Raw genomic sequence first — 24486 nt, forward strand, 5'->3', positions numbered from 1 at the left:
AAAAAAAAAACCTTATCTCAGTCTAAAGTGACTTTCCCCTTATTATGTTCTAGATGCCATAACTGGGCAATGTCTTGCCACACCTACCCTATCCCTGCAAGTATTTTGTAAATATCAGTGAGATCGCCTCTCAATCTTCAAAACTCAAGACAGAATTTTGGCCTAATTTTCCCAGTATTGCTTCATAGGATGGTACTGCTATCTGCATAATAAATTTAGAGAACCTTTCTTGCACTCCTGTTATGTCTACAAAATCTTCCCTCAAGGAAGGGATCTGAAGTGACACTCGCTACTCGACAATGTACTGACTACACTCAATCAGATCAGTATTATCCATGTATTCATGTATCACATCACTCAGAAATAACAATTTTCTCTATTGCTGCTATACGGTTAACATCTGTAGTCCCCATTTTCTCTCTGTCTTGCTTCTTAAATAGTCTGGTGACATTTGCACCCTTCCAATCAACAGAAACTATTCGAGAATCCATAGACTTCTGGAAGATAATGCATCCATTATCTCCACAGCTGCTACTTCCAGTGTTCAAGAATGTAGAGTATCAGAGACTTATCCACCCATTAATTTCTCCGACACAACCTTCTTAGTATTACTAACTTCCTTCAATTCCCCATTCCTCCTTGCTCTTTGGATCTCTAATTCTGGTTGGTTTCTGGAATCTTCCTTAGTGAAAACAGACGAAAAGTAATTACTTAGCTTGTCTGCTATTTCTGTACTTCTCATTACACAATAATATAAAGCTGGATGGGAAGGTAAGCTACGAGAAGAAGGCAGAGATGCTTCAGTGTGATTTGTGAAGCTATGGTTGTTTTGTTCACTCGTGATACGTGGGAGTCGCTGGCTGGCAAGCATTTATTATTCCTCTTTGGTTGCTCTGCAGGAGGTGGTGATGAGCCATCTTGAACCGCTGCAGTCCACATACTGTAAGTTAGAAGCATAGAATAGAATCCATAAGTGTGGAAGCAGGCCTTTGACCCGCAATGCTCTTCAAGAGGGGATTCCAGGATTTTGATCCAGTGAAGGAATGATGATTTATTTCCAAGTCATCATGGTGAGTGGCTTGAAGGGGAACTTTCAGGTAGTCCTGTCCCCAGGCATCTGCTGCACTTATCCTTCAAGATCTCACGAAGTGCTCATGAGTTTGGAAGGCACAGCCTGAGGATCTTGAGTGAATTTCTGCAGTGCATTTTGAAGATGGTATACACTGCTGCTATTGAGTGTCGATAGTAAAGGGAATGGATGCTTGTGGAAGTGAAGAGGCCTGCTTTATCCTGGATGGTATTAAGCTTCTTGAGTGTTGTTGATACCACACCTAATTAAACATTTGGGAATATTCTGTCACACTCCTGACTTGTGCCTTGTAGATGATGCAGGCTTTGGGAAGTCAGAAGGTGAGTTAAACACTGCAGTATTCATAGCCTCTGATCTGATTTTACAGCTGCTATACTCATGGTGAATCCAGTTGGATTTCTGTCCAATAGTAACTCTTAGAATACCGATGGTGGGGGATTCAGTGATGGTTCTCTCCTGAAGAGCATTGCTGATCAATGGCCTTCTTCCACACTTCCGGATTCTATTCTATGCTTCTAACTTACAGCATGTGGATTGCAGCGGTTCAAGAAGGTGTCACACCACCATCTCCTGCAGAGCAACTAAAGACGGATAATGAATGCTGGCCAGCCGGCGATCCCACATACCACCGGATCAAAATCCTGGAATCCCCCCCCTGAAAAGCATTGCGGGTCAATGGTCTGCTTCCAGCATTGAATGTCAAGGGGTGGTCGTGTTAGATTTCTATAATGGGAGATGGTGATTGTCTGGCATTCGTATCACTCAAATGCTGCATACAATTCCAGTTGCCCTTCTATAGGAAGGATGTTGTTAAGTTTGAGAGGGTGTAGAAAAGATGTACAAGGATCTTGCTGGGACTGGAGGGTTTGAGTTATAAGGAAAGGTTGATTAGGCTAAGTCTTTTTTTAATTGGAGCGTCGGAGACTGAGGAGTGACCTTACAGAGTTTATAAAATCATGAGGGGCATCATAGGATGCCGGAATCCAAAACTAGAGGAAATAGATTTACGATGAGTGGGAAAGATTTAAGTAGGACCCAAGGGTAACTTTTTCATGTAGAGGGTGTCTGAGTGAGCTGCCAGAGGAAATGGTGGAGACAGGTACAATTACAACACTTACAGCATCTGAATGGGTGTATGAATAGAAAGGGTTTAGTGCGATATGGACCAAATGCTGGCCAGTGGACGAGGTCAGATGGAAATGTCTGGACAGCACGAATGAGTTGGACTGAGGGGTCTATTTCCCTGATGTATGACTCAATAATTCTAAATGTTACTTGTCGTTTGTCAGCCCAAGCCTGGATGTTGTCCAGATCTTGTTCCATTTGAACATGGATTGCTTCAGTATCTGAGGAATCACGAATGGTACTGAACATTGTATAGTCATTGGCGAACATCAAAATTCTGACATTATGATGGAGGGAAGGTCTTTGATGAAGCAGCTGAAAATATTTCGACCAAGGCCACTACCCTGAGGAATTCCTGCATGGATGTCCTGGAGCTGAGATAACTGGGATAACAACAGTCTTCTTATGTGCCAAGTATGACTCCAACCAGTGGAGAGTTTACCACGAATTCTCTTTGATTCCAGTTTAGTTAGTGCTTCTTGATGCTCCATGAGTCACATGTGGCCTTGATGTCAAGTGCTGTCACTCTCATCTCACCTCTGGAATTTAACTCTTTTGTCCATGTTTGCATCAATGAGGTCAGAAACTGAGTGACCCTTGTAGAATCCAAACTGGGTATCAATGATAGAGTTATTGCTGAGCAAGTGCTGCTTGAAAGCACTGTTGATGACACCATTCATCACTTTATTTTTGATTGAGAGTAGACTGATGAGTCAGTATTTGGCAAGGTTGGATCTGTTCTGCTTCTTGCGTATAGTACATTTCTGGATCACTTTTCACATTGTTGGGTAGATGCCAGTGTTGTAACTGCACTGGAAGAGTCTCACTCAGGGAGTAGAAAGTTCTGAAGCACAAATCTTTAGTACTATTGCCAGAATGTTGTCAGGGCCCAGAGCATTTGCAGTAACCAGTGCCTCCACCCACTTCCTGATATCATGTGGAGTGAATCAAATTGGCTGAAGACTGGTTTCTGTTATGCTAGGGACCACTGGCGAAGGTCGAGATGGATCATATATTTGGTACCTCTGTCTGAGGTTTGCTGCAAATGCTCTAGCCTTATCTTTTGCACTGATGTGTTGAGCTTTTCCATCATTGAGGATGGGAATATTTGTGCCACCTCCAGTGAATTGTTTAGTGTTAATTACCATTCACAACTGGACGTGGCAGAATGGCAGAGCTTAGATCTGATCCATTGGTTATGGGATCACTTGCTGTTTACGTTGTTTGGCATGCAAGTAGTGTTGTTTTGTAGCTTCACCATGTTTATACCTCATTTTTAGGTGTGCCTGGTGCTGCGTCTGTGAACTTTCCATGAACCAGCGTTGATGTCCAGGCTTGACAGTAACGGGGGAATAGGGGATATACCGGGCCATCAGGTTACAGATTGTGCTGGAGTACATTTTTGCTGCTGTTGTTGACCCACAGTGCCTCATGGGTATCCAGTCTTGAGTTGTTAGATCTGTTCAAAGTCTGTCCCATTTAGCATGGTAATAGTGCCACATAACACAATGGAGAGTATTCTTGATGTGATGGCAGGATTTCGTCCCCACAAGAACTGTGCGGTGGTCACTGTTTCCAATACTGCCATGAACTGCTGCATCTGCAGCTGGCAGATTTGTAAGGATGGGGTCAAGTATATTTTTCCCTCTTCTTGGTTCCCGTTCTACCTGCTGCAATCCAGGTCAATTAGTAGTGCTGCAGCCTAGCCACCTTTGGAAGCACCTGTCCAGAGTATGTTTTGCACTCTTGCCACTTTCAATGCCTCTTCCTAATGTTGTTCCATATGGATGAGTACTGATTGATCAGCTGAGGGAAGGACTGAATGTGATCATAAGCAGGAGATTTCCTTGTCCATGTTTAACCTGAAGCCATGAGACTTCATGCAGTCCGGAGTGAATGTTGATTCCGTAAGTATAAGGCTGTTGTTTGACTAGTCTGTGAGACAGCTCTCCCAATTTTGGCAGTAACCCCCAGATATTTGTAAGGAGAACTTTGCAGGACCTGCAGGGCTGTTTTTGCCGTTGTCATTTGCAGTGTCTAAGTCGATGCCAGGTGGTCCATCTGGTTTCATTTCTTTGTTGAGACTTTGTAGCGATTGATACAACTGAATGGCTTTCTAGGCCATCTCAGAGATCATTTGAGAGTCAGCCATGTTGCTGTGGGTCTGGAGTAACATTTAACCAGATTCGGTGAGGATGGCAGATTTTCTTCCCTGAAGGCCATTAGCAAGCCAGATGAGTTTCTTCATACATCAGTCACTGCAGGTAAACATTCAGGTACTGCAGGTAGTCAAGAAGGTAAATGGTATGTTGGTCTTCAAAATGAGAGGATGCAAGCACAGGAGTAGGGGCATCTTGCTGCAATTAGATGTGGGCTTTAATGAGACCACATGTGGAATAATGTGTTGTTTTGGTCTCCTTATATAAAGGAAGGATGCTCTTGCTATAGAGACAGTGCAGCAAAAATTTACAAGACAGATAGCAGAGTTGGCACAGCTTGGATATGATAAGAGGCTGACTAAGCTAGGATTATGTCTGAAGTTCAGAACCTGTGGACACAGATTAAGAAGATATTTTTTCACCCAGAGAGTGTTCAATATCACTGAAAGCAGTGATGGCCAAATCATTGTATGATGTGAAGTAGGAATTGAATATAACACTTGGATTTAAAGGGATCAAAGGATCAGGAAAAAGCAGGAACAGACTATTGAGGTAGATGATCAGCCATGATCAGAATGAATGGTGGAGCAAGCTCAAAGGGCCGAATGGCCTACACATGCCATTTATTTTCTACGTTCCTCTTAGATCTTCTGACTATGCCTTTAATGGGCCTACATTTTAGCCAAGCGTTAGCCAACCTACCTGTAGAAACTTTTACAGTCTGTTTTGACATTTTTTTGCTAATGTGGGAGTGTTTTTCTCTGAAGGGGAATGAAGACTTGGGAGACAGGTAGGATACAAGCAGGTGGAAGTTTATTCATGCAGAAACCAGTTAAAACAGGGAGAGGGCCAAAGGATCTTCCCTGAATCTGGCCTCAACATACAAACTCAATTATTTGCTTAATCTTTAGATCAGGTCAGAGGATAGAATGTGTCATTGATCTAACACATTCAGTAAAAAGTAGTATTTTTATACATTTCTGAATTGTAGTGGGCAGCATGATGGCTCAGTGGCTAGCACTGTTGCCTCACAGCACCAGGGACTCAGGTTCGATTCCAGCCTCTGGCGACTGTGTGGAGTTTGCACATTCTCCCTGTGTCTGCGTGGATTTCCTCCAGGTGCTCCAGTTTCCTCCTACAGTGCAGGTTAGGTGGATTGACCATGCTAAATTGCCCATAGTGTTCATGGATGTGTAGGTTAGGTGCACAACTCAAGTGAAACTTGGAGTAATAGGGTAAGGGGATGGGTCTGGGTGGGTTACTCTTCAGAGGTTCAGTGTTGACTTTTTGGGCCAAATGGCCTGTTTCCACACTCTAGGTATTCTATGAATCTACAGTCTTTCCCTCCTAATCTATACACCCAATCCAGTAAAACACCCAATCAGTGATGGGCACCCGTTTGACCAGCCTCAGCTTTCCATGATCTCATGGTGTTTAACTGACACTATAATCTCTAGGCCTTGGGATTTTTGTGCATCCTGTTCATTTGCATTCTAAAGTTTATTGCTGTACCCCTTCTTCAGGCCTCTCAGGCTGGTTTTATCTGTAGACACGGTTTGAATTTGATTATTTATTATGTCTTGTGCTGTTTTTATTAAATTCTGTTATTACTCTTATATTTCCCACTGTCCCAATTATGCATGCAAAAATATGAAGGCAGTTAGTTTCAATTAGTTGCTGTAAGATTTATAATATTGAGTTTTGTTAGGAAGTTAGTTCTAAAGTGTAAGGTTAAATACAGCTTTTCCTACTCTTAGTACTTTGGGCTGTAAGCAATCTATTTTGTTCAGGGTGCAGGATGGTATTTTCTGAAGCTAATTAACTTTCACATCTAGGTCTAAATACATTTTCTTTAATACTTCTATTAAACATTGGCTGTAAGTATATATTTTTATGCTAGAAACTATCCTTATAATTCCCAAGGGAATTTCTAACTAGAACCTGTTTTGAAGTCATTCATTTCAAAGAAATAACTATAAAATAACTTTAAGTCATTACAAGGACATTGTTTAAAGAATGATTGGGCTTATCTCTTGCTTGGTGTTCATTCATTCACTGAGGCGATTACTTTTATAAAGAGGGCTAGGATTAGTTGCTTGTCATGGCCTTGGTGTAACTTTGTTCAAAGATATTGTCATTTTCTTTAATTAAAGGCTGGAACAGACTGTTAGTCTTATTTATCTCCACATCTTGTGTTTTAATTCTAAGGCAGGCTACCTCTTTTTCTTTTTCAGCCATTTTGTGTGAGCAGGCATGGGCCATTTTGTTATGAGTATAAACAGTACATGCCCAGGGCCTTCCTAAATGTGGATAACTTCAAGTATACAGTCCACAGTCTTGATCACCCTGTAACCATGTTTCTGTAGTGGCACTTAAGTCATACCCATTTACTTCCATTCGTGCCTTTAAATCATCTATCTTGTTGTGAATGCTGTGTGCATTCAGTTAGAGTGCCTTTAGCTTTGTGTTTTTCACATTTTCCCACATTCTAAGCTTTGCTGATGCTTGCTTTTGATTCGCCTGCTTTCTAATTTCACGTGTCACTTTGCTACTATCGAGATACTAGGGAGTAGAACAAGCACTGAGGGTAATGAACATATTTTCCCTGTTGTTGTGGACCTTCCGATAGTCTGAGTCTGGGTCACGTGATTATTCTTGCCTCAGCATTTCCAAAACACAATTGCTTTCATGTTGTAAGGTTTTGATGTGTTCTAATGATGTGCAGAGATTAAAGATTGAAGCAAAAGGTCCAGATTACTCACTTATTAAGATCATCTTAAATATAATGCATCATCCACACATCACAATCTCTCACGCCCTTTCTATGGATCTGTAAATCTAGTTTGAAGTACAGCTGAGTGTTAACTACTTGGTTTTGAGTTAAAACAAACTGATATATTGCTGTGATTCATGTGGCTTAATGTAATGTAAGGAAGCCTATGCCACCACTTACCAACAACATCCAGATAGTGCATTAATATTCATGGTCAGTAAAGCTTCCAAACTTTTATGACTGGGCTATAGTTTCAAGGCGTAAGAAGGATGCACCTTAGTAGAAGAATGATGAGAATTCCGTTCGACGTGATAAATAATCTCTCATCCTCCACAATATCTTATACCTAGCTGCATTTCTGGACAAGCTAGGTACTCTTGGGCAATCTTGCAAATTCAGTCATCCATCATCAAAACAGTTGTAACACCATTGTGCTTATATGCGCAACTTTACCAGTATATATCAATTAATATATGTGACAGTATCTTCATTGGCACTGAACAACATGGGTGTCGGCAAGAAAGTTCAGGTAATCAATTGAGATTGGCAACAAGGAGCTTCCCACAGCTAGAGCACAAAGTTACATTTTTGAACCAAGTAGTGATTGACAAGATGAGATTGTTCCTAGTGAGTTGCCAGAGGCCAAATTACATGCATTAACATCCCATTATTATGGCATCTCACCTCATTGGTATGTAGTTTCCCAGTCTCTCATACTCTAGATAGAAACTAGAGGACAACACTTCCTGAAATGTAATTCAGAGCAGTTACATGATGTCTCAAGCTCGCCAGTTGCTCTTCCGATCCTCTATCAAGTCACCAGTATCTCAGAGCATACTCCAAAGACATCAATTACATTTCCCATCAGCAAAGCAGGGTACCAGTTACCCTCAGTCCAGTATTTGTGGGACAAACAGTGCAGGGAAGCTGTGGACTGCCAGTGCTTGACTGGATGTATGGCTAGACTTTAAAGATGATCCAGCACCAGGAATTCTTGAAAATCCTACAGTAGCCTGTGGCAAATGGGGAAATTACAATGACCGGGTGCAGGAGGGACGTGGTACATAGATAAGGAAAGTAGCATGAGAAAACTTGCTAAAGTTCAGGGAGAGAAATCCTCTAAAAATGTGCCAAAAATGCCACCTAACCAATTTCTGGTATGGTGTTCTGGTAAAAAGTGAATAAGAATTATGTTTAAAAAATGAACCAACATGTAAATCAATATCATTCAAAGGTTTTTGAAAAAGGACGTGTTCTGACTCACATCCACGGTAGTTGAAAATTTCCGCAGTCTAAACTTGTTGCACCTGTTCTTTCAGGGGACAGCTCCATCAGCAGTGTTGTGAAAAGTGGACAATGGTATGTGAGGACACACAAGCAAAAATGGCAAGAATGGCAGCTGCAGCTGCATGGGGACTAGGTATGTGATTACCTTCAATTATCAAAGTGTCCAATGTGCAATTAGTGTTACTGCTACAATTTCACTTTAATCTTACCAGTGTAATCTGGAATTTGTTGCTAATTAGTTGTATGGAAGCCTCTTTTTTTTCTGATGAGGATGGATGTGCATCTGGAAAAGAAAAGAATAATAAATTGACTCTTTAGGTTTAAATTGGAGACAGTTCCTTTTTGTTCAAATATGTACTCTAATAAAGGCACAGTTCATCAGTCTGTTAAAGATGGTCTTTGTGCAAAGATGCAACCACTGAGGTGCCTCATTAAAAGTCATTTCTCACCGAGACACACTGGAGATTTTGGGTCCTGACCTAACAAAGTATATTTAGTATGTATTATGATCTAGATTTCATTATCTGTAACTTTGTATTTTCATTCAAAGCTGTTCATTATTTACTGTCATGTTCTATTAAATGTTAGCTCTTTCCTGATGGGATTATATTATAAAGGATTGTGTGGAATTAATCATATTAATTTGCATGGTGAAACTCAGTGATTAGCACTGCTGCCACACAGCACCAGGGGCACAGGTTCGATTCCAGCTCGGGCGACTGTCTGTGTGGAGTTCGCACATTCTCCCCGTGTCTGTGTGGGTTTCCTCCGGGTGCTGCAGTTTCTTCCCACAGTCCAAAGATGAGCAGGTTAGATAGATTGACCATGCTAAATTGCCTATAAGTGTTCAGGGATGTGCCAGTTAGGTGCGTTTGTCAGTAAATGTAGAGTAATAGGGTAAGGGAATGGGTCTGGGTGGGTTCCTCTTTAGAGGGTCGGTGTGGACTTGTAGGGCCAATTGCCCTGTTTTTGGCACTGTAGAGATTCTATGATATACTAATTGTAACAGTGATACAACCCTTTGACCTAACTGCCACACAAGCTCCCATTCTACTTTATGCCATTTCACCACAACACAACTTTTATTCCTTTCTCCCTCATCTACTTATTCAACTTTTCAATAGTTTCATGCAGTTCACCTCAATCACTCTAGTTACATCAAGGTCCACATTTTAACTAGAATTAAAGGGGACATTCCGTGTTAAGAATCTGATACTAAAGTTAAGCTATTGAGTTCAAAGGTTATTAAGCCTGGCAAGATACTACCTGTGGAACAAGGGCAATTTGGTTAAAAGTATTTGACCCCTTAACCCACCGGCCCTTATTCATTATTTTTTCATAAATTGCAACTTTTAAAGTCTAAAATGAGGACTCATGATCACAATGGCAACAATTTAATCAAATTCTTGAACAAACTGTGACTAGTGGAGTGAATTGTAGCAGCATCATGAGATGCCACAAGTCATATGAAGTGCAGTTAGATTTCTTCTGCTGTATTTATTATTTAAGCTCCAGTTCTATTGCAATGGAAGTTATTTCCTTTCTGAGCTATTGTCACACAGTTGCTACCAACTGATTTGCAACAATATTTGTGAAGATTTGAGATTAAGTCTCATATTAACTACTGCATTGTAGTCTAGGCAAATGATGGAGGATTATAGGGGGAGAGAAAGGATTTCATACACTCAAACAGTCTGCCCTGTGTTTTAGACTGCACTGTAGAACGTTTTTTTGGAGAAAGGAAAATTGAAAACCAGAAGTAATATGCCTTTAGTATTTTATTGATGCAGGTTCCAAACTGCTCTGCTTTGATGTATAGACGTTTTCTCCAGTATGAAGTTACTAACACACATTTGTTTTTACTGGACTGAAAAAAGCCTCAGATTGGATATTTTTCGCTTGCTGAGAGCAGCCATTGATTATTCAGGAGAGGCCATTCACAGCTGTCAGACTCCAGAATATAATATCAAGCAGCTTGCTGAAATTAGAGAAAAGTGTTTCCTTTAGTTTCTAAGCTTTCCTTTTACTGTGGCTGGGGAACAAGGTAACTATTAATCCACAGATATTTGAGTAACAAAGTTCCTGTTTTGTGAAGTTGCATGTTTCATATTTTCGTTTTTCGGTATGCAGAGGAACCTCAATTATCCAAACGTGGATTATCCAAATGAGATTGCAAGGTCCCGATGCTTGGCTAAACTGTGTTATCTGATATTCGATTATCTGAACAATATACTCTCCACCCGTGTCATTCGGGTAATCGAGGTCCCTCTGTATTTTAGTCAACCCAAACAAGTGGAATTTGAAAATGATCATGTTTATTCTGCTCTTTCCAATACTGGCCTTTCTCACCCAACTGCTGCAAGTTAATTCATTGACAGAAGTCTTCTTATGTATGTTCAGGATTGGCCTGTTCAGATTTGAGGGAACAGAGTCATTCTTCGATGTTGAGGCTTCAAAACAACTCTCCAAAGCCTTTTTCAGTAATTGAAAATTAATTTTACGGTGTTTCTTCCTTTTACCAAATGGACAGTAGAACCCAAGAGGAGATTCATGGTAAACAAATTGATTTGCAACCAATTCTTCTGAAAAATAGATGAGGGACAGATAATGAAAGAGTACAGGTAGAATTTAAAGATAATAGGTAGAAAACAATGAAGCTGCTTAGAGCCTTACATTTTCCATTTGAAAACTGGGCATGATTTAAAAAAGAAGAAAAATTGTTGGCACTGAAATGATCTGTTGTCACTCCGATTCTTTCAAAAAGTGCATTTTCATTTTACTGGAAGTTTTGCCAGGTGACATTATTTAACAAGCCGACATAAGTGCCACATTCATGGGATTTGTTGTGAAACAAGTTAAAACCTGTCCAACTATAATAGACAATAATTAGTTGGACCTTTGCGCTTTTATTGAGAACCAGTATAGCAATTGTGACAGTGAAACGGAAGTTGATAATCTGATAATTGACCTGAAACATTAGTTCTGTTTCTATTTTTCACAGATGCTGTCAGAAGTGCTGGTTATTTGTGGAATGTTTCTGCTTTTCTTTTAAAATGAAGTCAATTTTGCTTAACATAACAAATATCCTGTAACTGGGAATTTAACCACTCAAGATTCATTTGATAACGTATTACGTAACACCTCAGCTAATACCATGCATTCATATCTGGTTTCTCGCTCATTGCTGATTATGCTTTGTTGTATTTATTAATAGGTCATTGGGACAGTATGGAAGAGTATGCTTGTATGATTCCAAGAGATACTCATGATGGTGCCTTCTACAGAGCTGTGTTGGCATTACATCAGGACCTCTTCTCCTTAGCCCAGCAGGTATGTGTAGGTTCTGACAGAACAATTTCTCCAGTTGATCAGGACAAGAGACTATCTGATCGACTCCTATTAATATTCAATAACATTTCTACTAATAGTGATCTAATCTTTCCAATTGATGTTAGTTTAGGTTAAGCACAATTTGTCCTCCACTATCTAATCAATAAGTATTGAGTGAATGCAAACTGTTGGCTCTCTTACATCTGAGCCAGGAGGCTCAGGTTCAAATCCCACCTGCTCCAGAGATGTACCATCTCTTCACCGGGTTGATTAGAAAAATTGGTACACAGGGTCTGTTGAGTTTTAGTGAGATTTTAATACAGAATACATCACACTAGTGGAATTGTTTTGGTACAGTGCTGGTGACCCTACCTCCAGACAAGGAGGCCTGGTTTCAAAACCCATCTACTCTACATATGTGTATAATATCTGTGAGCAGACTGGTTATAAAATATCTACAAGTTGTAAACTAGTAAGGGAAAAATAGCAAGACTAAATCAAGAGAAAAACAGAACACAGTAAAGGACTCGAGGTGCTGTTGCAGTCACTCAACCTCTAGGCCAGGAAAGCTTGATTCAAGTCCCATCTGCTGTAGAGATGCGTATGAACATTTCTGATCAGGTTGATTAGAAAATATCAAAAACATAGTAGTTAGGTCTCTTACAGTACAGTGATGGTGTCCCTGCCTCTAGGCCAGAAGGCAAGTCATAAGACGTTTGAATAAATCAATTAAAAATATGTATAGCACACTACTTATACGGCACAAGAGTGTGACCATGACTACTGGTCCAGGTCAGGCACGGCTGCTATGAACAAACAGTTTTGCTTTTTTCCTTTTCTCCCTTTGTTTCAGTGTCTTGTGTCATCACAACTTTACAAATTACCCAAGATTGTTAACATGTATCTACCCTTAGGAGGCTTCACAGTCTCTCACTTCACAGTGGTTTTCGGACATTAATCTGAGTGAACTTTTGGCAGGGCATTTGTTCGTCATAAAAGTTTCCGTTATTAAAAATACCAATAAAATGTCTAATTCTTAGTCTAAATCATAGGGTAGAAGCTTGTCCTTTTGTCATCTCACTGTTATGAGGTCTTAAAGCTTTTGCACATATCTTCAGTTGATCAATCAAGACTTTATACCTTCTTTCCTTATCTCGCCTTCGACTGTTTCCCATAACTGGTTTTATGTTCCTTTCATCTTATTTCTAAGTTTTAACTATTTTCAGGTAATCCGTTGTTTGGGCTATCAGTTATTTGAGCCTGAAGCAGTAAGGCTGGTTTAGTTCATCACATCCATTCACACTCAAGGCTCTATTTTTTGGATTAGACTGTTGAAGCATAAAGTTTTTTATTTTACTTCCACAGGCACATTCATTTTTCCATTTCAGCAAGAATCCCATTAAGCAAGGCTAAATGAAAATTCTAGTTCAGCTTTGATATTCTTTTGTTTTAACTATCTAAAAGCTTGCTCTACCACTACTTCAGAAATCTCATGTCTCCTTTTCAGCCTACTTGTAACATTTGCCACATGAAAGTAATCATTACATGAGTTCATTTCGAGGGAAACAAAGTCTTAAACAGTTTCAATCAATGCAAAACATTGAGCACCAACCCATTCTATTACCTATTTAAGATATCTACTAAATATATATTTATTCCAAACACTTTTCCAAATTCTAACATGTTAAATATCACACCTTTAACATCATGGAGTCGACCGTTGACTAAGAACTTAACTGGAGCTACTCTGGCTACAAAAGCAGGTCAGAGGCTCAGATTCTAAGGCTTGTAACTCACCTGTAGACTTTCAAAACTTGTTCATCAAATTATGCATTGTATTTGAGAATCTAATTTAATGCAGCTCACTTGCCTTGATGAGTGTGGATCCCATAGCTCTCTAGAAACTCAATACTATCCAACACAAAGCAGCCTGTAAATGTTTGCTGTTACCACCACCAGTACACAGTGGCAGCCATTTGTATTATCGAGAAAATACACTGAAGCAAAGCCAAGGTTTGTACCTTCCAAATCAATACAAAAGAATAAAGAAACTTGATTTTCACTAAAATATAAATTACCCTTTAAATTCCAAGGTGTTCTTCTCTGGTTCTGGTTGAATTGTACTGAAATGGATAGTGCTATTGAGTAGAAACTCTGGCCCTGCTCTTTTAAATCACAACTTAATTCATATCCCATCCACTGTTTCACAACATACTGAGTATATCTTTGCTCTTTTATTTTCAACTTACTGAAATCAATTTGACCAGAAAAGTGCTTTCTCTGAATCTTTATTTCAGTGTTGTTTATGGTAAATTGTTGTGCAGAAACTGCTGTATTTTTCTATATTACATCAGTGACTTCACTTCAAATGTAGTCACCTAGAATTGTGAAGGAGTGCTTTAGGACAACTTAAAGCCATAAAATGTGCACAAATAAGTATAAATATAAAAATGCAATCCCTTTCAAGTAGGGAGAGTAAGGGGGTTTCCTTATACACACGAGTTAATAAACAACAGTCAATACAAAACAAAATGGCATATATAAATGCAGAAATAAGGAGGATTGCTTTTCAGCCAAAATGTTAAGATGCTGAATAATATACGTGCAGATGTGTGTTGAAACAGTGGGTGGGATACGAACCAACTTTTGATTTAAAAGAGCAGGGCTAGAGTTTCTACTCAATATCACTATCCTTTTCAATGCAATTCAACCAATTCAATACACTTTGTATATGCCACAAATCTATTTGCAACTTCTGTAATGTACTAAAACGCAATTGCACTAATGCTAAACAATTGAAAAATTGCCTCTTCTAGTTTACAATATTTTCATGTCTCTGGGCTTTTGATATGGATGCAAACATGTTCAAGATAAACACTCTTCATACAAAACATCAGCATCTTTCCTTACCAATGGAACCCCTCATCAAAACTGATGAACAGCAGCGGGCTATCACCTACATTAAAATTCCACTGATCAATTCCACTGATTAGTCTCTGGTGTCCACCAAGAAATTAAATTATAATGTTTTTCAAATGCTAGTCAGCCTGTTTTGTACTAGCAAATTCAAAATCTTTTCTCCTAAAGGTGATATAATTACATGAATACAAAATTTTTTTTAATGATTTCAATCTTCCCCACATCTACTGAAACTGAACAGATTTATGTACTGGGCACTTCATTCATCTGTATGTGAGCATTACATTTCCACTCTGTAACTTCACAAAAACAAATTTAGAAATCTGATTAAATTTTGATCAAAGGCACCAGAGGCACTAAAGAAGGCTGTGATTATGGTTCCAAACCCCTCATTCAGTTGTGCACACGCATGGAAGATTATGTCTCATGCTGAGTGCTGATCTCTACGCCAGCCGTATGAGGCTTTAAAATTATGTCACTAGGTCTATCATTCTTACTACCAGCTGTTTTTCTCTTACCTCATACTGAGCCCTGATTGCTCTAGCCTACTTCCTGTTGTCGACTCTAGTTGGAGCAACCCCTGACCTCATTAATAAATCATTCACAGCTTTTGACAATTCCATGCATAAAACTCAGATCTTTAATAACATTGGGCTGGAGATAATTTTATTTTCATATTTGTTACCCGTGCCTCCTTTTATGTTTAGTACTCCTGCTTGCTGTAATCATTTCAGTACTGCTTAATGTACTTCAGATGTTGGCTTGAGTTTCTTCACTCCTCATGCCTCAGAGTACTGCAGCATGTATGTTTTAAAGTTTAATTCATATGTTTAATTTTGATGTTTCAGCAAATACAGGTACTTGCTGTTTACCCCTCATAATATATTGAGTAATAATAGTGTTTGGTATTCAAGTGGAAGGCAGATATGTGTTTAAAGATGTTCAAAGGACACATGAAATGTAATTCATGCAGAATTTGGCTAAGGCTAATGTTGATCAGCTTATGCAGTCCCTTCAGATATTTGCCAAGACGTCATTTGAAGGGACCTTTCCTTCTGGCAATTTTTTTTTTAATGATTTTTGGGAAATCTGAGAGTCCTCTACAGTAACAATATATCTTGCATTCAAAAGATTTTTCATGTACTGTAATCAGTCATATCTGAAGATACATAGATTATATACAAAGTTTCAACAATTTTCTTTTCTCATGAATTAGAATTAACTTGCTTTAACCTGAAGAATAAATACCTTTTTAAAAACTAGATTAATTACAATAAACAAATTGTGTAAGCTGCGTAGTTGCATAAATTTGCGACTGTTAGTAGAGAATTCTAATTTATGATATCTTCTTGTTATCATTATGCCCACCACTGATACTAATATTAGGAATACCTTGTGCTTTAATGAACAAGTATGAAAGTTACTGAGAGTGGGTCTGCTTGTTGTGATCGTAAGAGAAAAAATGCTTTTATTTCAAGAGTGGGGTCTGAGCAACCACTGCTCAGGAGGAAACTCCTTAATATAGGAGGAAACTGAGAGTAGATGTGAAATGTTGAAGAATAATTAAAGGGTATGGGGGGGGAAAGCTGGAAATAGGAATTTGGTGAAATTGCTGCCCTGTGTCACATAGCTTCATACTTATTCAAGCTTGCTTCATTTGACTGTATTGGATTTCCTCTGAAGTTAAATATTCAATCTCGGGCCATAACGTATCTAGCTACTGGAACAGAGACATAATTATATTTGGTGGCTTTTTTTTTTGCTGTTGGCCACAAAAGCATTGCTCGGGGTGGGGGGGGGGGGGGGGGTCGCGGACGGAATTATTCCCATGTTCAGCTGAACTTCACAATTTCTGTGTCTGGCTGCTTCTGGTGGTTGAGGATATGTGGAGTGGGTGCAGTGTTGAACTGGTGGTGGTTTATAAATAGGATTTGAAGAAAGAGTTAATAAGGATGAAGCAGCATATTGATATAAGACCTATTAATAAAGCAATCTAATATTTTTCTTCTTTCATTGTAGTGCATTGACAAGGCCAGAGACTTGCTGGATACCGAGCTAACTGCTATGGCTGGAGAGAGCTACAGCCGTGCCTATGGGGTAAGTCTAATAAAGATTGAACTTCATGATCCATCTATTTTTCTTATGTTTCATAGTTTGTTCATTAGTGATATATGCCTTATGGTCTAATAAATGATGAAACTGGCAGTTTTCCCTATACCCAATGCTGCCAAGTAATGTCATACCATGTTACCAGCTTCTAACTGAACTGTGCAAGAGCAATTTAGACTATAGTTCAGTCTCTATAATAATACAGGCTTTGGAATTCGTAGAAGAACTTTTTGGTGAAAACTGCCAATAATGCTGCTGCTTGTTATAATTAGAAACATTTCTCGACTCGCCACTCAGACACTTGTGCTAGTTTGTTTGAGCTATTTATCGGGTAGCCCATACTTTTTGCATTAGTTTTGAACTGTGGGTTGTTTCATTAATAAATTGTTAAAATTGGAAAATATAAAAGTTACAACTGCTACATTTATGTGAATATGGCTGGCGCAGTATGATAGTTAAAAGCATACAACACAATAATTAATCATTTCTATTGATGCCAGTGTCAAGTCTATGCTCGAGATTTCCATCGACTTGATTTGTTTCCATGTGGCTTTAATAGCTTGAGTTAATAGATCATATTTTGTTTTGGCAAATAAAAGCCAAAAACTAGTCATTTTCTGCTGGTTGGTATTTACTATATTAAGAACATACATCAGAATGCCTAGTACTCTGGACAGCTCCTTAGCAGAGTCATAAATTGTGATCTATGGGTTGTTGAAACTAAGTTGAAAAGCTAATTAAGATACTTAAAGTAGTTACTGTCCTTCATTCCCAAAACCTTATTTCATCATTTGGGTGCTCTTTTTGTTTAAAAAGGGCATCTTCAGACCATTGAACTTGTAATTCCATATGGGGTGGAATCAAATTCAAACACTTTATTACTCAGTTAAAAGGATATATATTACTTTGCAAAATTAAGAAACCTTGATGAATAACTCAATAATGTTAAATTTATTGGCAAACTCATAAGTTTTCCTTCCCATTAATGGTAATTTCCTTCTAACCTGGTTATTACATCCTGTAGACATCAAGAGCTGTATTATCTGATCTTTGTTGAGTATACTATAAGGAATAAATTTTTGCAGGTTAGTAGGCTTGATTTGTTTTGTAGAAATGCCTTGTGGAATGCTGGCTTAAATAATGCCGAAGCTGCACAGAGGTAAGAAAGTTTTTTTCTTTGAGGTTACAACACCTGTAAGTTGCAGGTCGGTTCTATAGATATCCACATAAGTGTTGCATTTGAATTATTGTGTTTTGATTAATTTTCAGGGCATTCTGTTTTCTCAGAATTCGTTTATAGCAGTTGCAACTGTATAGAAAATTGAGATTTAAATAGCTGTTGAATTTTTCCCCTAAATTAGTGATTTTTTAAAAATTCTCTAATGTGGTTAGTTCAGTTGGGTAGGGGGCTGGTTTGATGCCAACAGCATGGGTTCAATTCCCACACCATTTGAATTACCATAAAGGTATCACCTTCTGGCGATTCTCAGGTCATCTTTCTGTAACGAGAGGGAAGCCTCTAGTCCTCTGAGACTATGGCGACTTTACTTATTTTGTTATGTGATTGCATCTAACTGGCTTTAGCCTCCTAACTGTATCTGCTTAACTCCCAAAGTGCTTTCCTTTAAACTTTTGTGTAATGCTTTATAGCTGGAAAAGCGCAGCAGGTCAGGCAGCATCCAAGGAGCAGGAGAATCTGAGTTCAGATTCCTCCATTTTCCTCATTTCCCCTCCCCCCACCTTGTCTCAGTCCCATCCCTCGAACTCAGCACCACCTTCCTAACCTGCAATCTTCTTCCTGACCTCTCCGCCCCCACCCACACTCTGGCCTATCACCCTCACCTTAACCTCCTTCCACCTATCGCATTTCCAACGCCCCACCCCAAGTCCCTCCTCCCTACCTTTTCATCTTAGCCTGCTTGGCACACTCTCCTCATTCCTGAAGAAGGGCTCATGCCCAAAACGTTGATTCTCCTGCTCCTTGGATGCTGCCTGACCTGCTGTGCTTTTCCAGCAACACATTTTCAGCTCTGATCTCCAGCATCTACAGTCCTCTCTTTCTTCTGTAATGCTTTATAATAGATATGTATGTTTTCTTAGAGCTTCTGATCTTTCTGGAGCTCTCTGCATAATCATGTGATACTGATGTCGTCATTGCACTTCCTCTTCTTTATTATACAGTTTGCTATTTGCATTTGAAGAAATGTGCTAAAAGAAAATGTTGCCTGTAATGTATAGAAATTCAAATACAAGAATAGGTTGAGAGAGAAGGGGAGTGGCACAAGAATGCATTATTTTACTTTGAGGTATTTGATACTGAGAGCCAGTGATGAGCAATGAAGATCATAGATCAGAGAACATGCTGGGTCATCATAGAATCCCTATAGTGTGGAAGCAAACCATTCAGCCCATGAAGTCCACACTGACTCTCTGGGCATCTTACCCAGACCCAAATCTTACCCTATCGCTGTAACTCTGCATTTCCCATGGCTAATCCACCCAGGCTGCACATCCCTGGACACTATGCACAATTTAGCATGGCCAATCCACCTAGCCTGCACTTCTTTGTATTGTGGTTGGAAACTGGAGCACCCCGAGGAAATCTACGCAGCCAAGGGGAAAAATGTGCAAACTTCACACAGACAGTCACTGAGGGTGGAATCAAACCCAGGTGCCTGGCACTGTGAGGCAGCAGTGCTAACCACTGTGCCACCCAAGATGCAATTTGATGCATAGAAAGTTTGGCAGTTTGGATTCTCAGTTTCTGCATATCTGTCTGAATATTCCCCTTTGCACATTAGAAATGTGTAAGCTACTCTTGGACAGTGTGCATGGTCCTTGAAGAAAATGGTTAAGAAATTCCAATTACTGTCAGAATGGAGTTGACTGAGGGCATTCTTCTCAAAGTCATCTATTTACTTGGTGATTTTTATGACCTGAATTCCAAGCCTCACCTGTCCCAACTATGTCCACTGGAGGAAGCCATGAGAAATCGTCTTTGCTCAGGAGCAACATCATGGACAAAGACTTATCCTTTTTTAATGACACTTGCTGCCATATTTCAGGAGTTAATCATTCTAAAGCCACATTGGCAGCAACTGAGGAAAGGTAAATGAAGGTGGTAGGGTGGCCAGTGAGTAGATAAAAAGAAAGTATGCCAAGTGGATGAGGTAGCTGGTATGCCAGATAGGTAATAGGGAGGGTGGGGTGGGTACCAGGTGAATGAAAGAATGCTTAATGCAGGTGGGTGATGAGTTGTGACAGTGCTATTTGGAGGAATATCTAGTTCAGCAGATGGGGAAGCATCAATTAAGTTGCAGAGATTGTTGGAGGGTGAGAATGTGGACAGTTTTGGGGCTGTTGGGTGTCAGGGCTATGTGGGGGAGTTCTAGTCTGCCAGACTCTCTGAAGTTGGAGAGTCGTGTTGGTTTGGACAGAGGTGGTTTCGGGTCCAGGAGTTCAGGCTGGGGCATGTCAAATTTGGAGTATTAGATTTTGGGTCTGTCAAGGTGGGTGATAGTGGGGTGGGGAGTCAATTTTGCAAGTGGCTTACAAGGAACCTTAGCAAATTGCATTGTTACGTCTTGTAAGTAATGCACACTGATGTGACTATACACTCGTTGTGGAAATACTAAATGTTGAGATAGTGGATGAAATGCCAAAAACAAGCAGACTGCATTGTCCTGAACGGTGTCAGTTGTCTTGAGTAATGAATATTCTCTCACCCTCCTGACATGTACTTTGTAGATGGTAGACAAAGCTTGGGGAATTAGATAGATAGTTGCCATAAAATTACCAACTTGTGAACTGCTATTGCAACCATGTGGTTGGTTTGCAGTTAAATTTCTAGTCAGATCCCAGTGATGTTAATGAAGGATTCAGTGAAATGATGTCCTTGTACATCAAGGAGAGATAATAATTGCCTTGCATTTATGAGGTGCAATATTTTATCCAGACTCCATGGTCCAATGCTCAGTGCAGTGAAGTCTTGATGTCAAGAGTAGCCACATTTATCTGGCCTCTTGAATTGTTTGGACAAATGTTGTAAAGAGGCTTAGAGCCAGGTGGTGTTGGCAGAATCCAAACTGAAAGTCCATGGGCATGAACTGCCTGATAAGATTGTCAATGTCACCTTGCATTATTCCACAAGTGAGTGAGAGATTGATGGAGTGGTAACTGACCAGATTTAATTTGTCCTGTATTTGCAGATAGGTCATAATTAAACAATTTTCCATATTGCCATGTAGATGCCAGTGTAGCTCCACTGAGGCAGCTTTGTTGAGGATGGAGCTAATTCTGCTGCTCAGATCATCAATAGTACAGCCCAAAATATCGTTGGAGATAATAGCCTTTGATGTATAGTTCACTTAGCCATTTCTAGAGTGAATCAAATTAGTTAAAGACTAGCTTCTGCAATGTCTAGAACTTTCAGAGGAGGCACAGATAGGTCATTTACTCAGCATCCTTGGCGGAAGATGATTGCAAACGTTTCAGATTCAACTTTTCAACTCACTTTTTGGGTTTAACCATTATTAAGAATGGGGATGTTCATTTAGACCCATCTTTCATAATTGGATGTAACAAGATAGCACAACTTTAATCTATTGCTTGTGGATCACTGAGCAATGTCTTGTGCACATTGTCCAATCTCTGCAAACTGAACTGGTTGACTTTTAAGGACACGTTTTTTGTGGTCGCCATAAGCTGTTTTTGACTTGGTAAAGAGAACTGCTTGTGTTCCACTTTTGCTTTGTTAATTTGAGCTATACGAAGTAGGAGACCTGTCCATTCCAACTTCGTCCTTGTTTAGTTTGATCATCCATCCTTGTTCAAAGGGACCTTTTGAAATTATTCTTAAACTTTCACTCTCCATCTCCATCTCAAATTGCCATTTAAATGGATTTTGGCATATTCTGGTACGAGGTCTTTTGCACTGGTAGTATCTGTAAGTGGACTATACTAGCCAATTAAGATGTTAACCCTGTGCAACAAAGGGGCTTTAAAGATTAAATTACCCATTAACAGGAAGGCTCTTTCACACAGCAGCCCAGAATTTTGTGGTGAAACTTTGACCTCCTTTGGCCAGGGTTGTGTGTAGCAGGACTGGAACTTTACCCCAAATGGTTCAGAGGCAGAGATACTAACCCAGGTGCTCACTTCTTATTCACTTCTGGGAAGTGGGTGTCACTGGTAGGCCAGCATTTATTGTCCATCGTAGTTGCCCATAGGTGTTGAGGTGCCTTCTTGAACCGCTGTAATCCATGTGCTGCCAGGACGGTGATTTGGACAGGAACTTGCAGAAGTTCCCATGTATCTGCTGCCTTTGTCTTTTTAGATTCAAGTGGTTGTGGATTTGGAAGATGCTATCTGGGGATCTTTGGCTTCTTACTCACTTTCCAATGAGTGAATTAACTGCACAGCAACTAATTATAAAACATGAATGGATCAGAAACTTCTTAAATATATAATTGAATGTCACTCTTGATCATGAAAAAAAATCACAAAAGTAATATTCTTCCAAGAGTTAATCATCTCCTGTCAAAATGTGAAGTATGCAATTTTGTTTGAGTCTTCAGAGTTAGATGCCAGTAAGTTTATTTCCAGTAAGGAAATTACGTTCAAATTGAACAATTTTGGTCTCCAGTGAATGTAGAAAAAAGGTACATTGAGTATTCTAATAACATTGAGAGACAAGGACTTTCATTTTCTTTTATTCAAAGAAATATGAACTGCTGTGAGCACCCCAGAGAGGAGCTAACACAGTATGGAAAGCAAGAAATAAGGAAAATAGGTCTCAAGAGAAAGAAATATAATAAATTCATGGTAAATGAATTTGAGCAGTAAGCATGCATTTCATCTGATGCAAGGGTTGGGGGGAAATTGCTTCCAATTTTAATCCCATTTTTGTCTCCCTGTCTGATCTTAAATTTGCTCTGGCTTATTGTGAAAAGTTGTAATACTGGCTGAAATTATCAACTTTTTTTTTATTTTCTAGTTATCACATAATATGAAAAGTAACTTTTATAAAATAATCTGTCATATGTTATCATGCATCGAAGCAGTGACTTAGATTCCCAAGTTCCTGCCATATGGACAGCCAGGGGATCAGCAATATTTGTACACAAAACATAATTTGAACTAAAATTTTAAAATTAAATACCTTGAAGAAAAATTGTACCTATTTTGTGTTCAGAAAATTCATTCATTTAAACTGCATTTTTTACAAAAAAAGGATTTCATTACTTTTCATACTTACTTTAGGAAATTAAGTTTTGAAAAATCAAGTGTATCTTTACAGCCCATTGCAATGGATTTCTGTCACTAGTCAGCTAAATGAGCACTTCAATCCCGAATGGGAAAGTTATATGTCGCATCTCACTTCATGTAAATAAGTAATGTTGGTTTATTAATTTTCAGATGATGTATGAAGATAAGGACATGTTTTGTGGATGTAATAAGGTCCCATGGTAATAATTGTAGAAAAGAAAATTCTTCCAGCATTCTTGCTAACATTCTTTCTTTGATCAATGGGCTAATTTTTAATTTCATTTCTTGCTTGTAATGCTCAAATTGGCAATTTATATTGTACTACGTGAAAAATGACTGCACTTCAAAAACAGAATTGAATATTAAGCACTTTGAGGCATCTTTTAAAATTTGGTCAGCTTTATTATAGATGCATTTTTTTGCCCTCACTTGTAGTGAAGGGGAAATTCAAAACAGTTAATCACTAATGTGAATGATTTTTGCTGTACAAGAGATTTTGTAGTGGGCACCTTGACTGCCATGTTCATCTACAAAATGGAATCTACATTTTGAAAAGTAATTAACGACCTGTGAAATGTTTTAGAACATGCTACAGATGTGATAACTGGACCTATTTTGTAGTCGTTTCATCACAGTAACCATACATGGAATTGACACATGGCCCTTGGATTACATGACGTGCCATTTTCATTTTAAGTGATTTTCTTTCTATTGCTAAATTTTTCTTCTCATAAGGCATTCACAATTCACGTGTGAAGTGCTGCAGTAAATTTAAATGATCTGATTGCTTGTGGAGCACCTCTCAGTTTGGTGTCATTTGACGTACATATTTGAACTTGGATAATGATCAGGCACCAAAGCCTTGGAACAACAGCAGCCATTATGCCAGAAGATGCAAGTTTATTTTAACTAGCAAACTCTTTCCAAAGGAAAGTTTAATTAGTTCCATCATTTTTAGTGTTGCGGGCAGAATGTTGAGCACCATACTGGAAGAATTCCCTTCTTTTCCTACATAATTTCATCGAATCCTTCATGTCCAGCAGAATTACCAGAATCTATAAAGACTTTTGAGTAATTTGTAACACTGAGCAGTCAGACTTCAATTTTTACAATGTTGACAAGATATTTGGATTAATATGTAAATAGAAAAGATTTGGAGGGATATGAGCCAAGAACAGGCAGGTGGGATTAGTTTTGTGTGTGATTATGTTAGGCATTGACTAGTTGAACCAAAGGGTCTCTTTCCATGCTGCATGACTCAATGACTCTATATCTAATATTTTTGAACTTCAGGTACTGTATTAGTCACAAAGGTTCTGTAGGTCAAGGAAAGAGTGAACAGACCTGATTGCAGGCAACATTGCTTGCATCAATTTTAAAAGACTGGTGGATATATTTGGCATATGATCATTGAAGGCAGAAAGATT

General features: G+C 39.0%; 1 protein-coding gene across 4 annotated transcripts in view; it reads left to right on the forward strand.

Annotated features, from left to right (window-relative positions):
• mtor (mechanistic target of rapamycin kinase) overlaps positions 1 to 24486 on the forward strand; it is a 356079-nt gene that overhangs the window by 247358 nt on the left and 84235 nt on the right. For all 4 annotated transcript variants that reach the window (XM_072586719.1, XM_072586721.1, XM_072586722.1 and 1 more), the window contains 3 exons: positions 8467 to 8567; positions 11649 to 11764; positions 16703 to 16780. In XM_072586719.1, coding sequence (XP_072442820.1) covers positions 8467 to 8567; positions 11649 to 11764; positions 16703 to 16780 — 295 coding nt within the window. The remainder of the gene's footprint in view (positions 1 to 8466; positions 8568 to 11648; positions 11765 to 16702; positions 16781 to 24486) is intronic.

The sequence above is a fragment of the Chiloscyllium punctatum genome, chromosome 16 (genome assembly GCF_047496795.1).
Source record: "Chiloscyllium punctatum isolate Juve2018m chromosome 16, sChiPun1.3, whole genome shotgun sequence".
Taxonomy (NCBI): domain Eukaryota; kingdom Metazoa; phylum Chordata; class Chondrichthyes; order Orectolobiformes; family Hemiscylliidae; genus Chiloscyllium; species Chiloscyllium punctatum.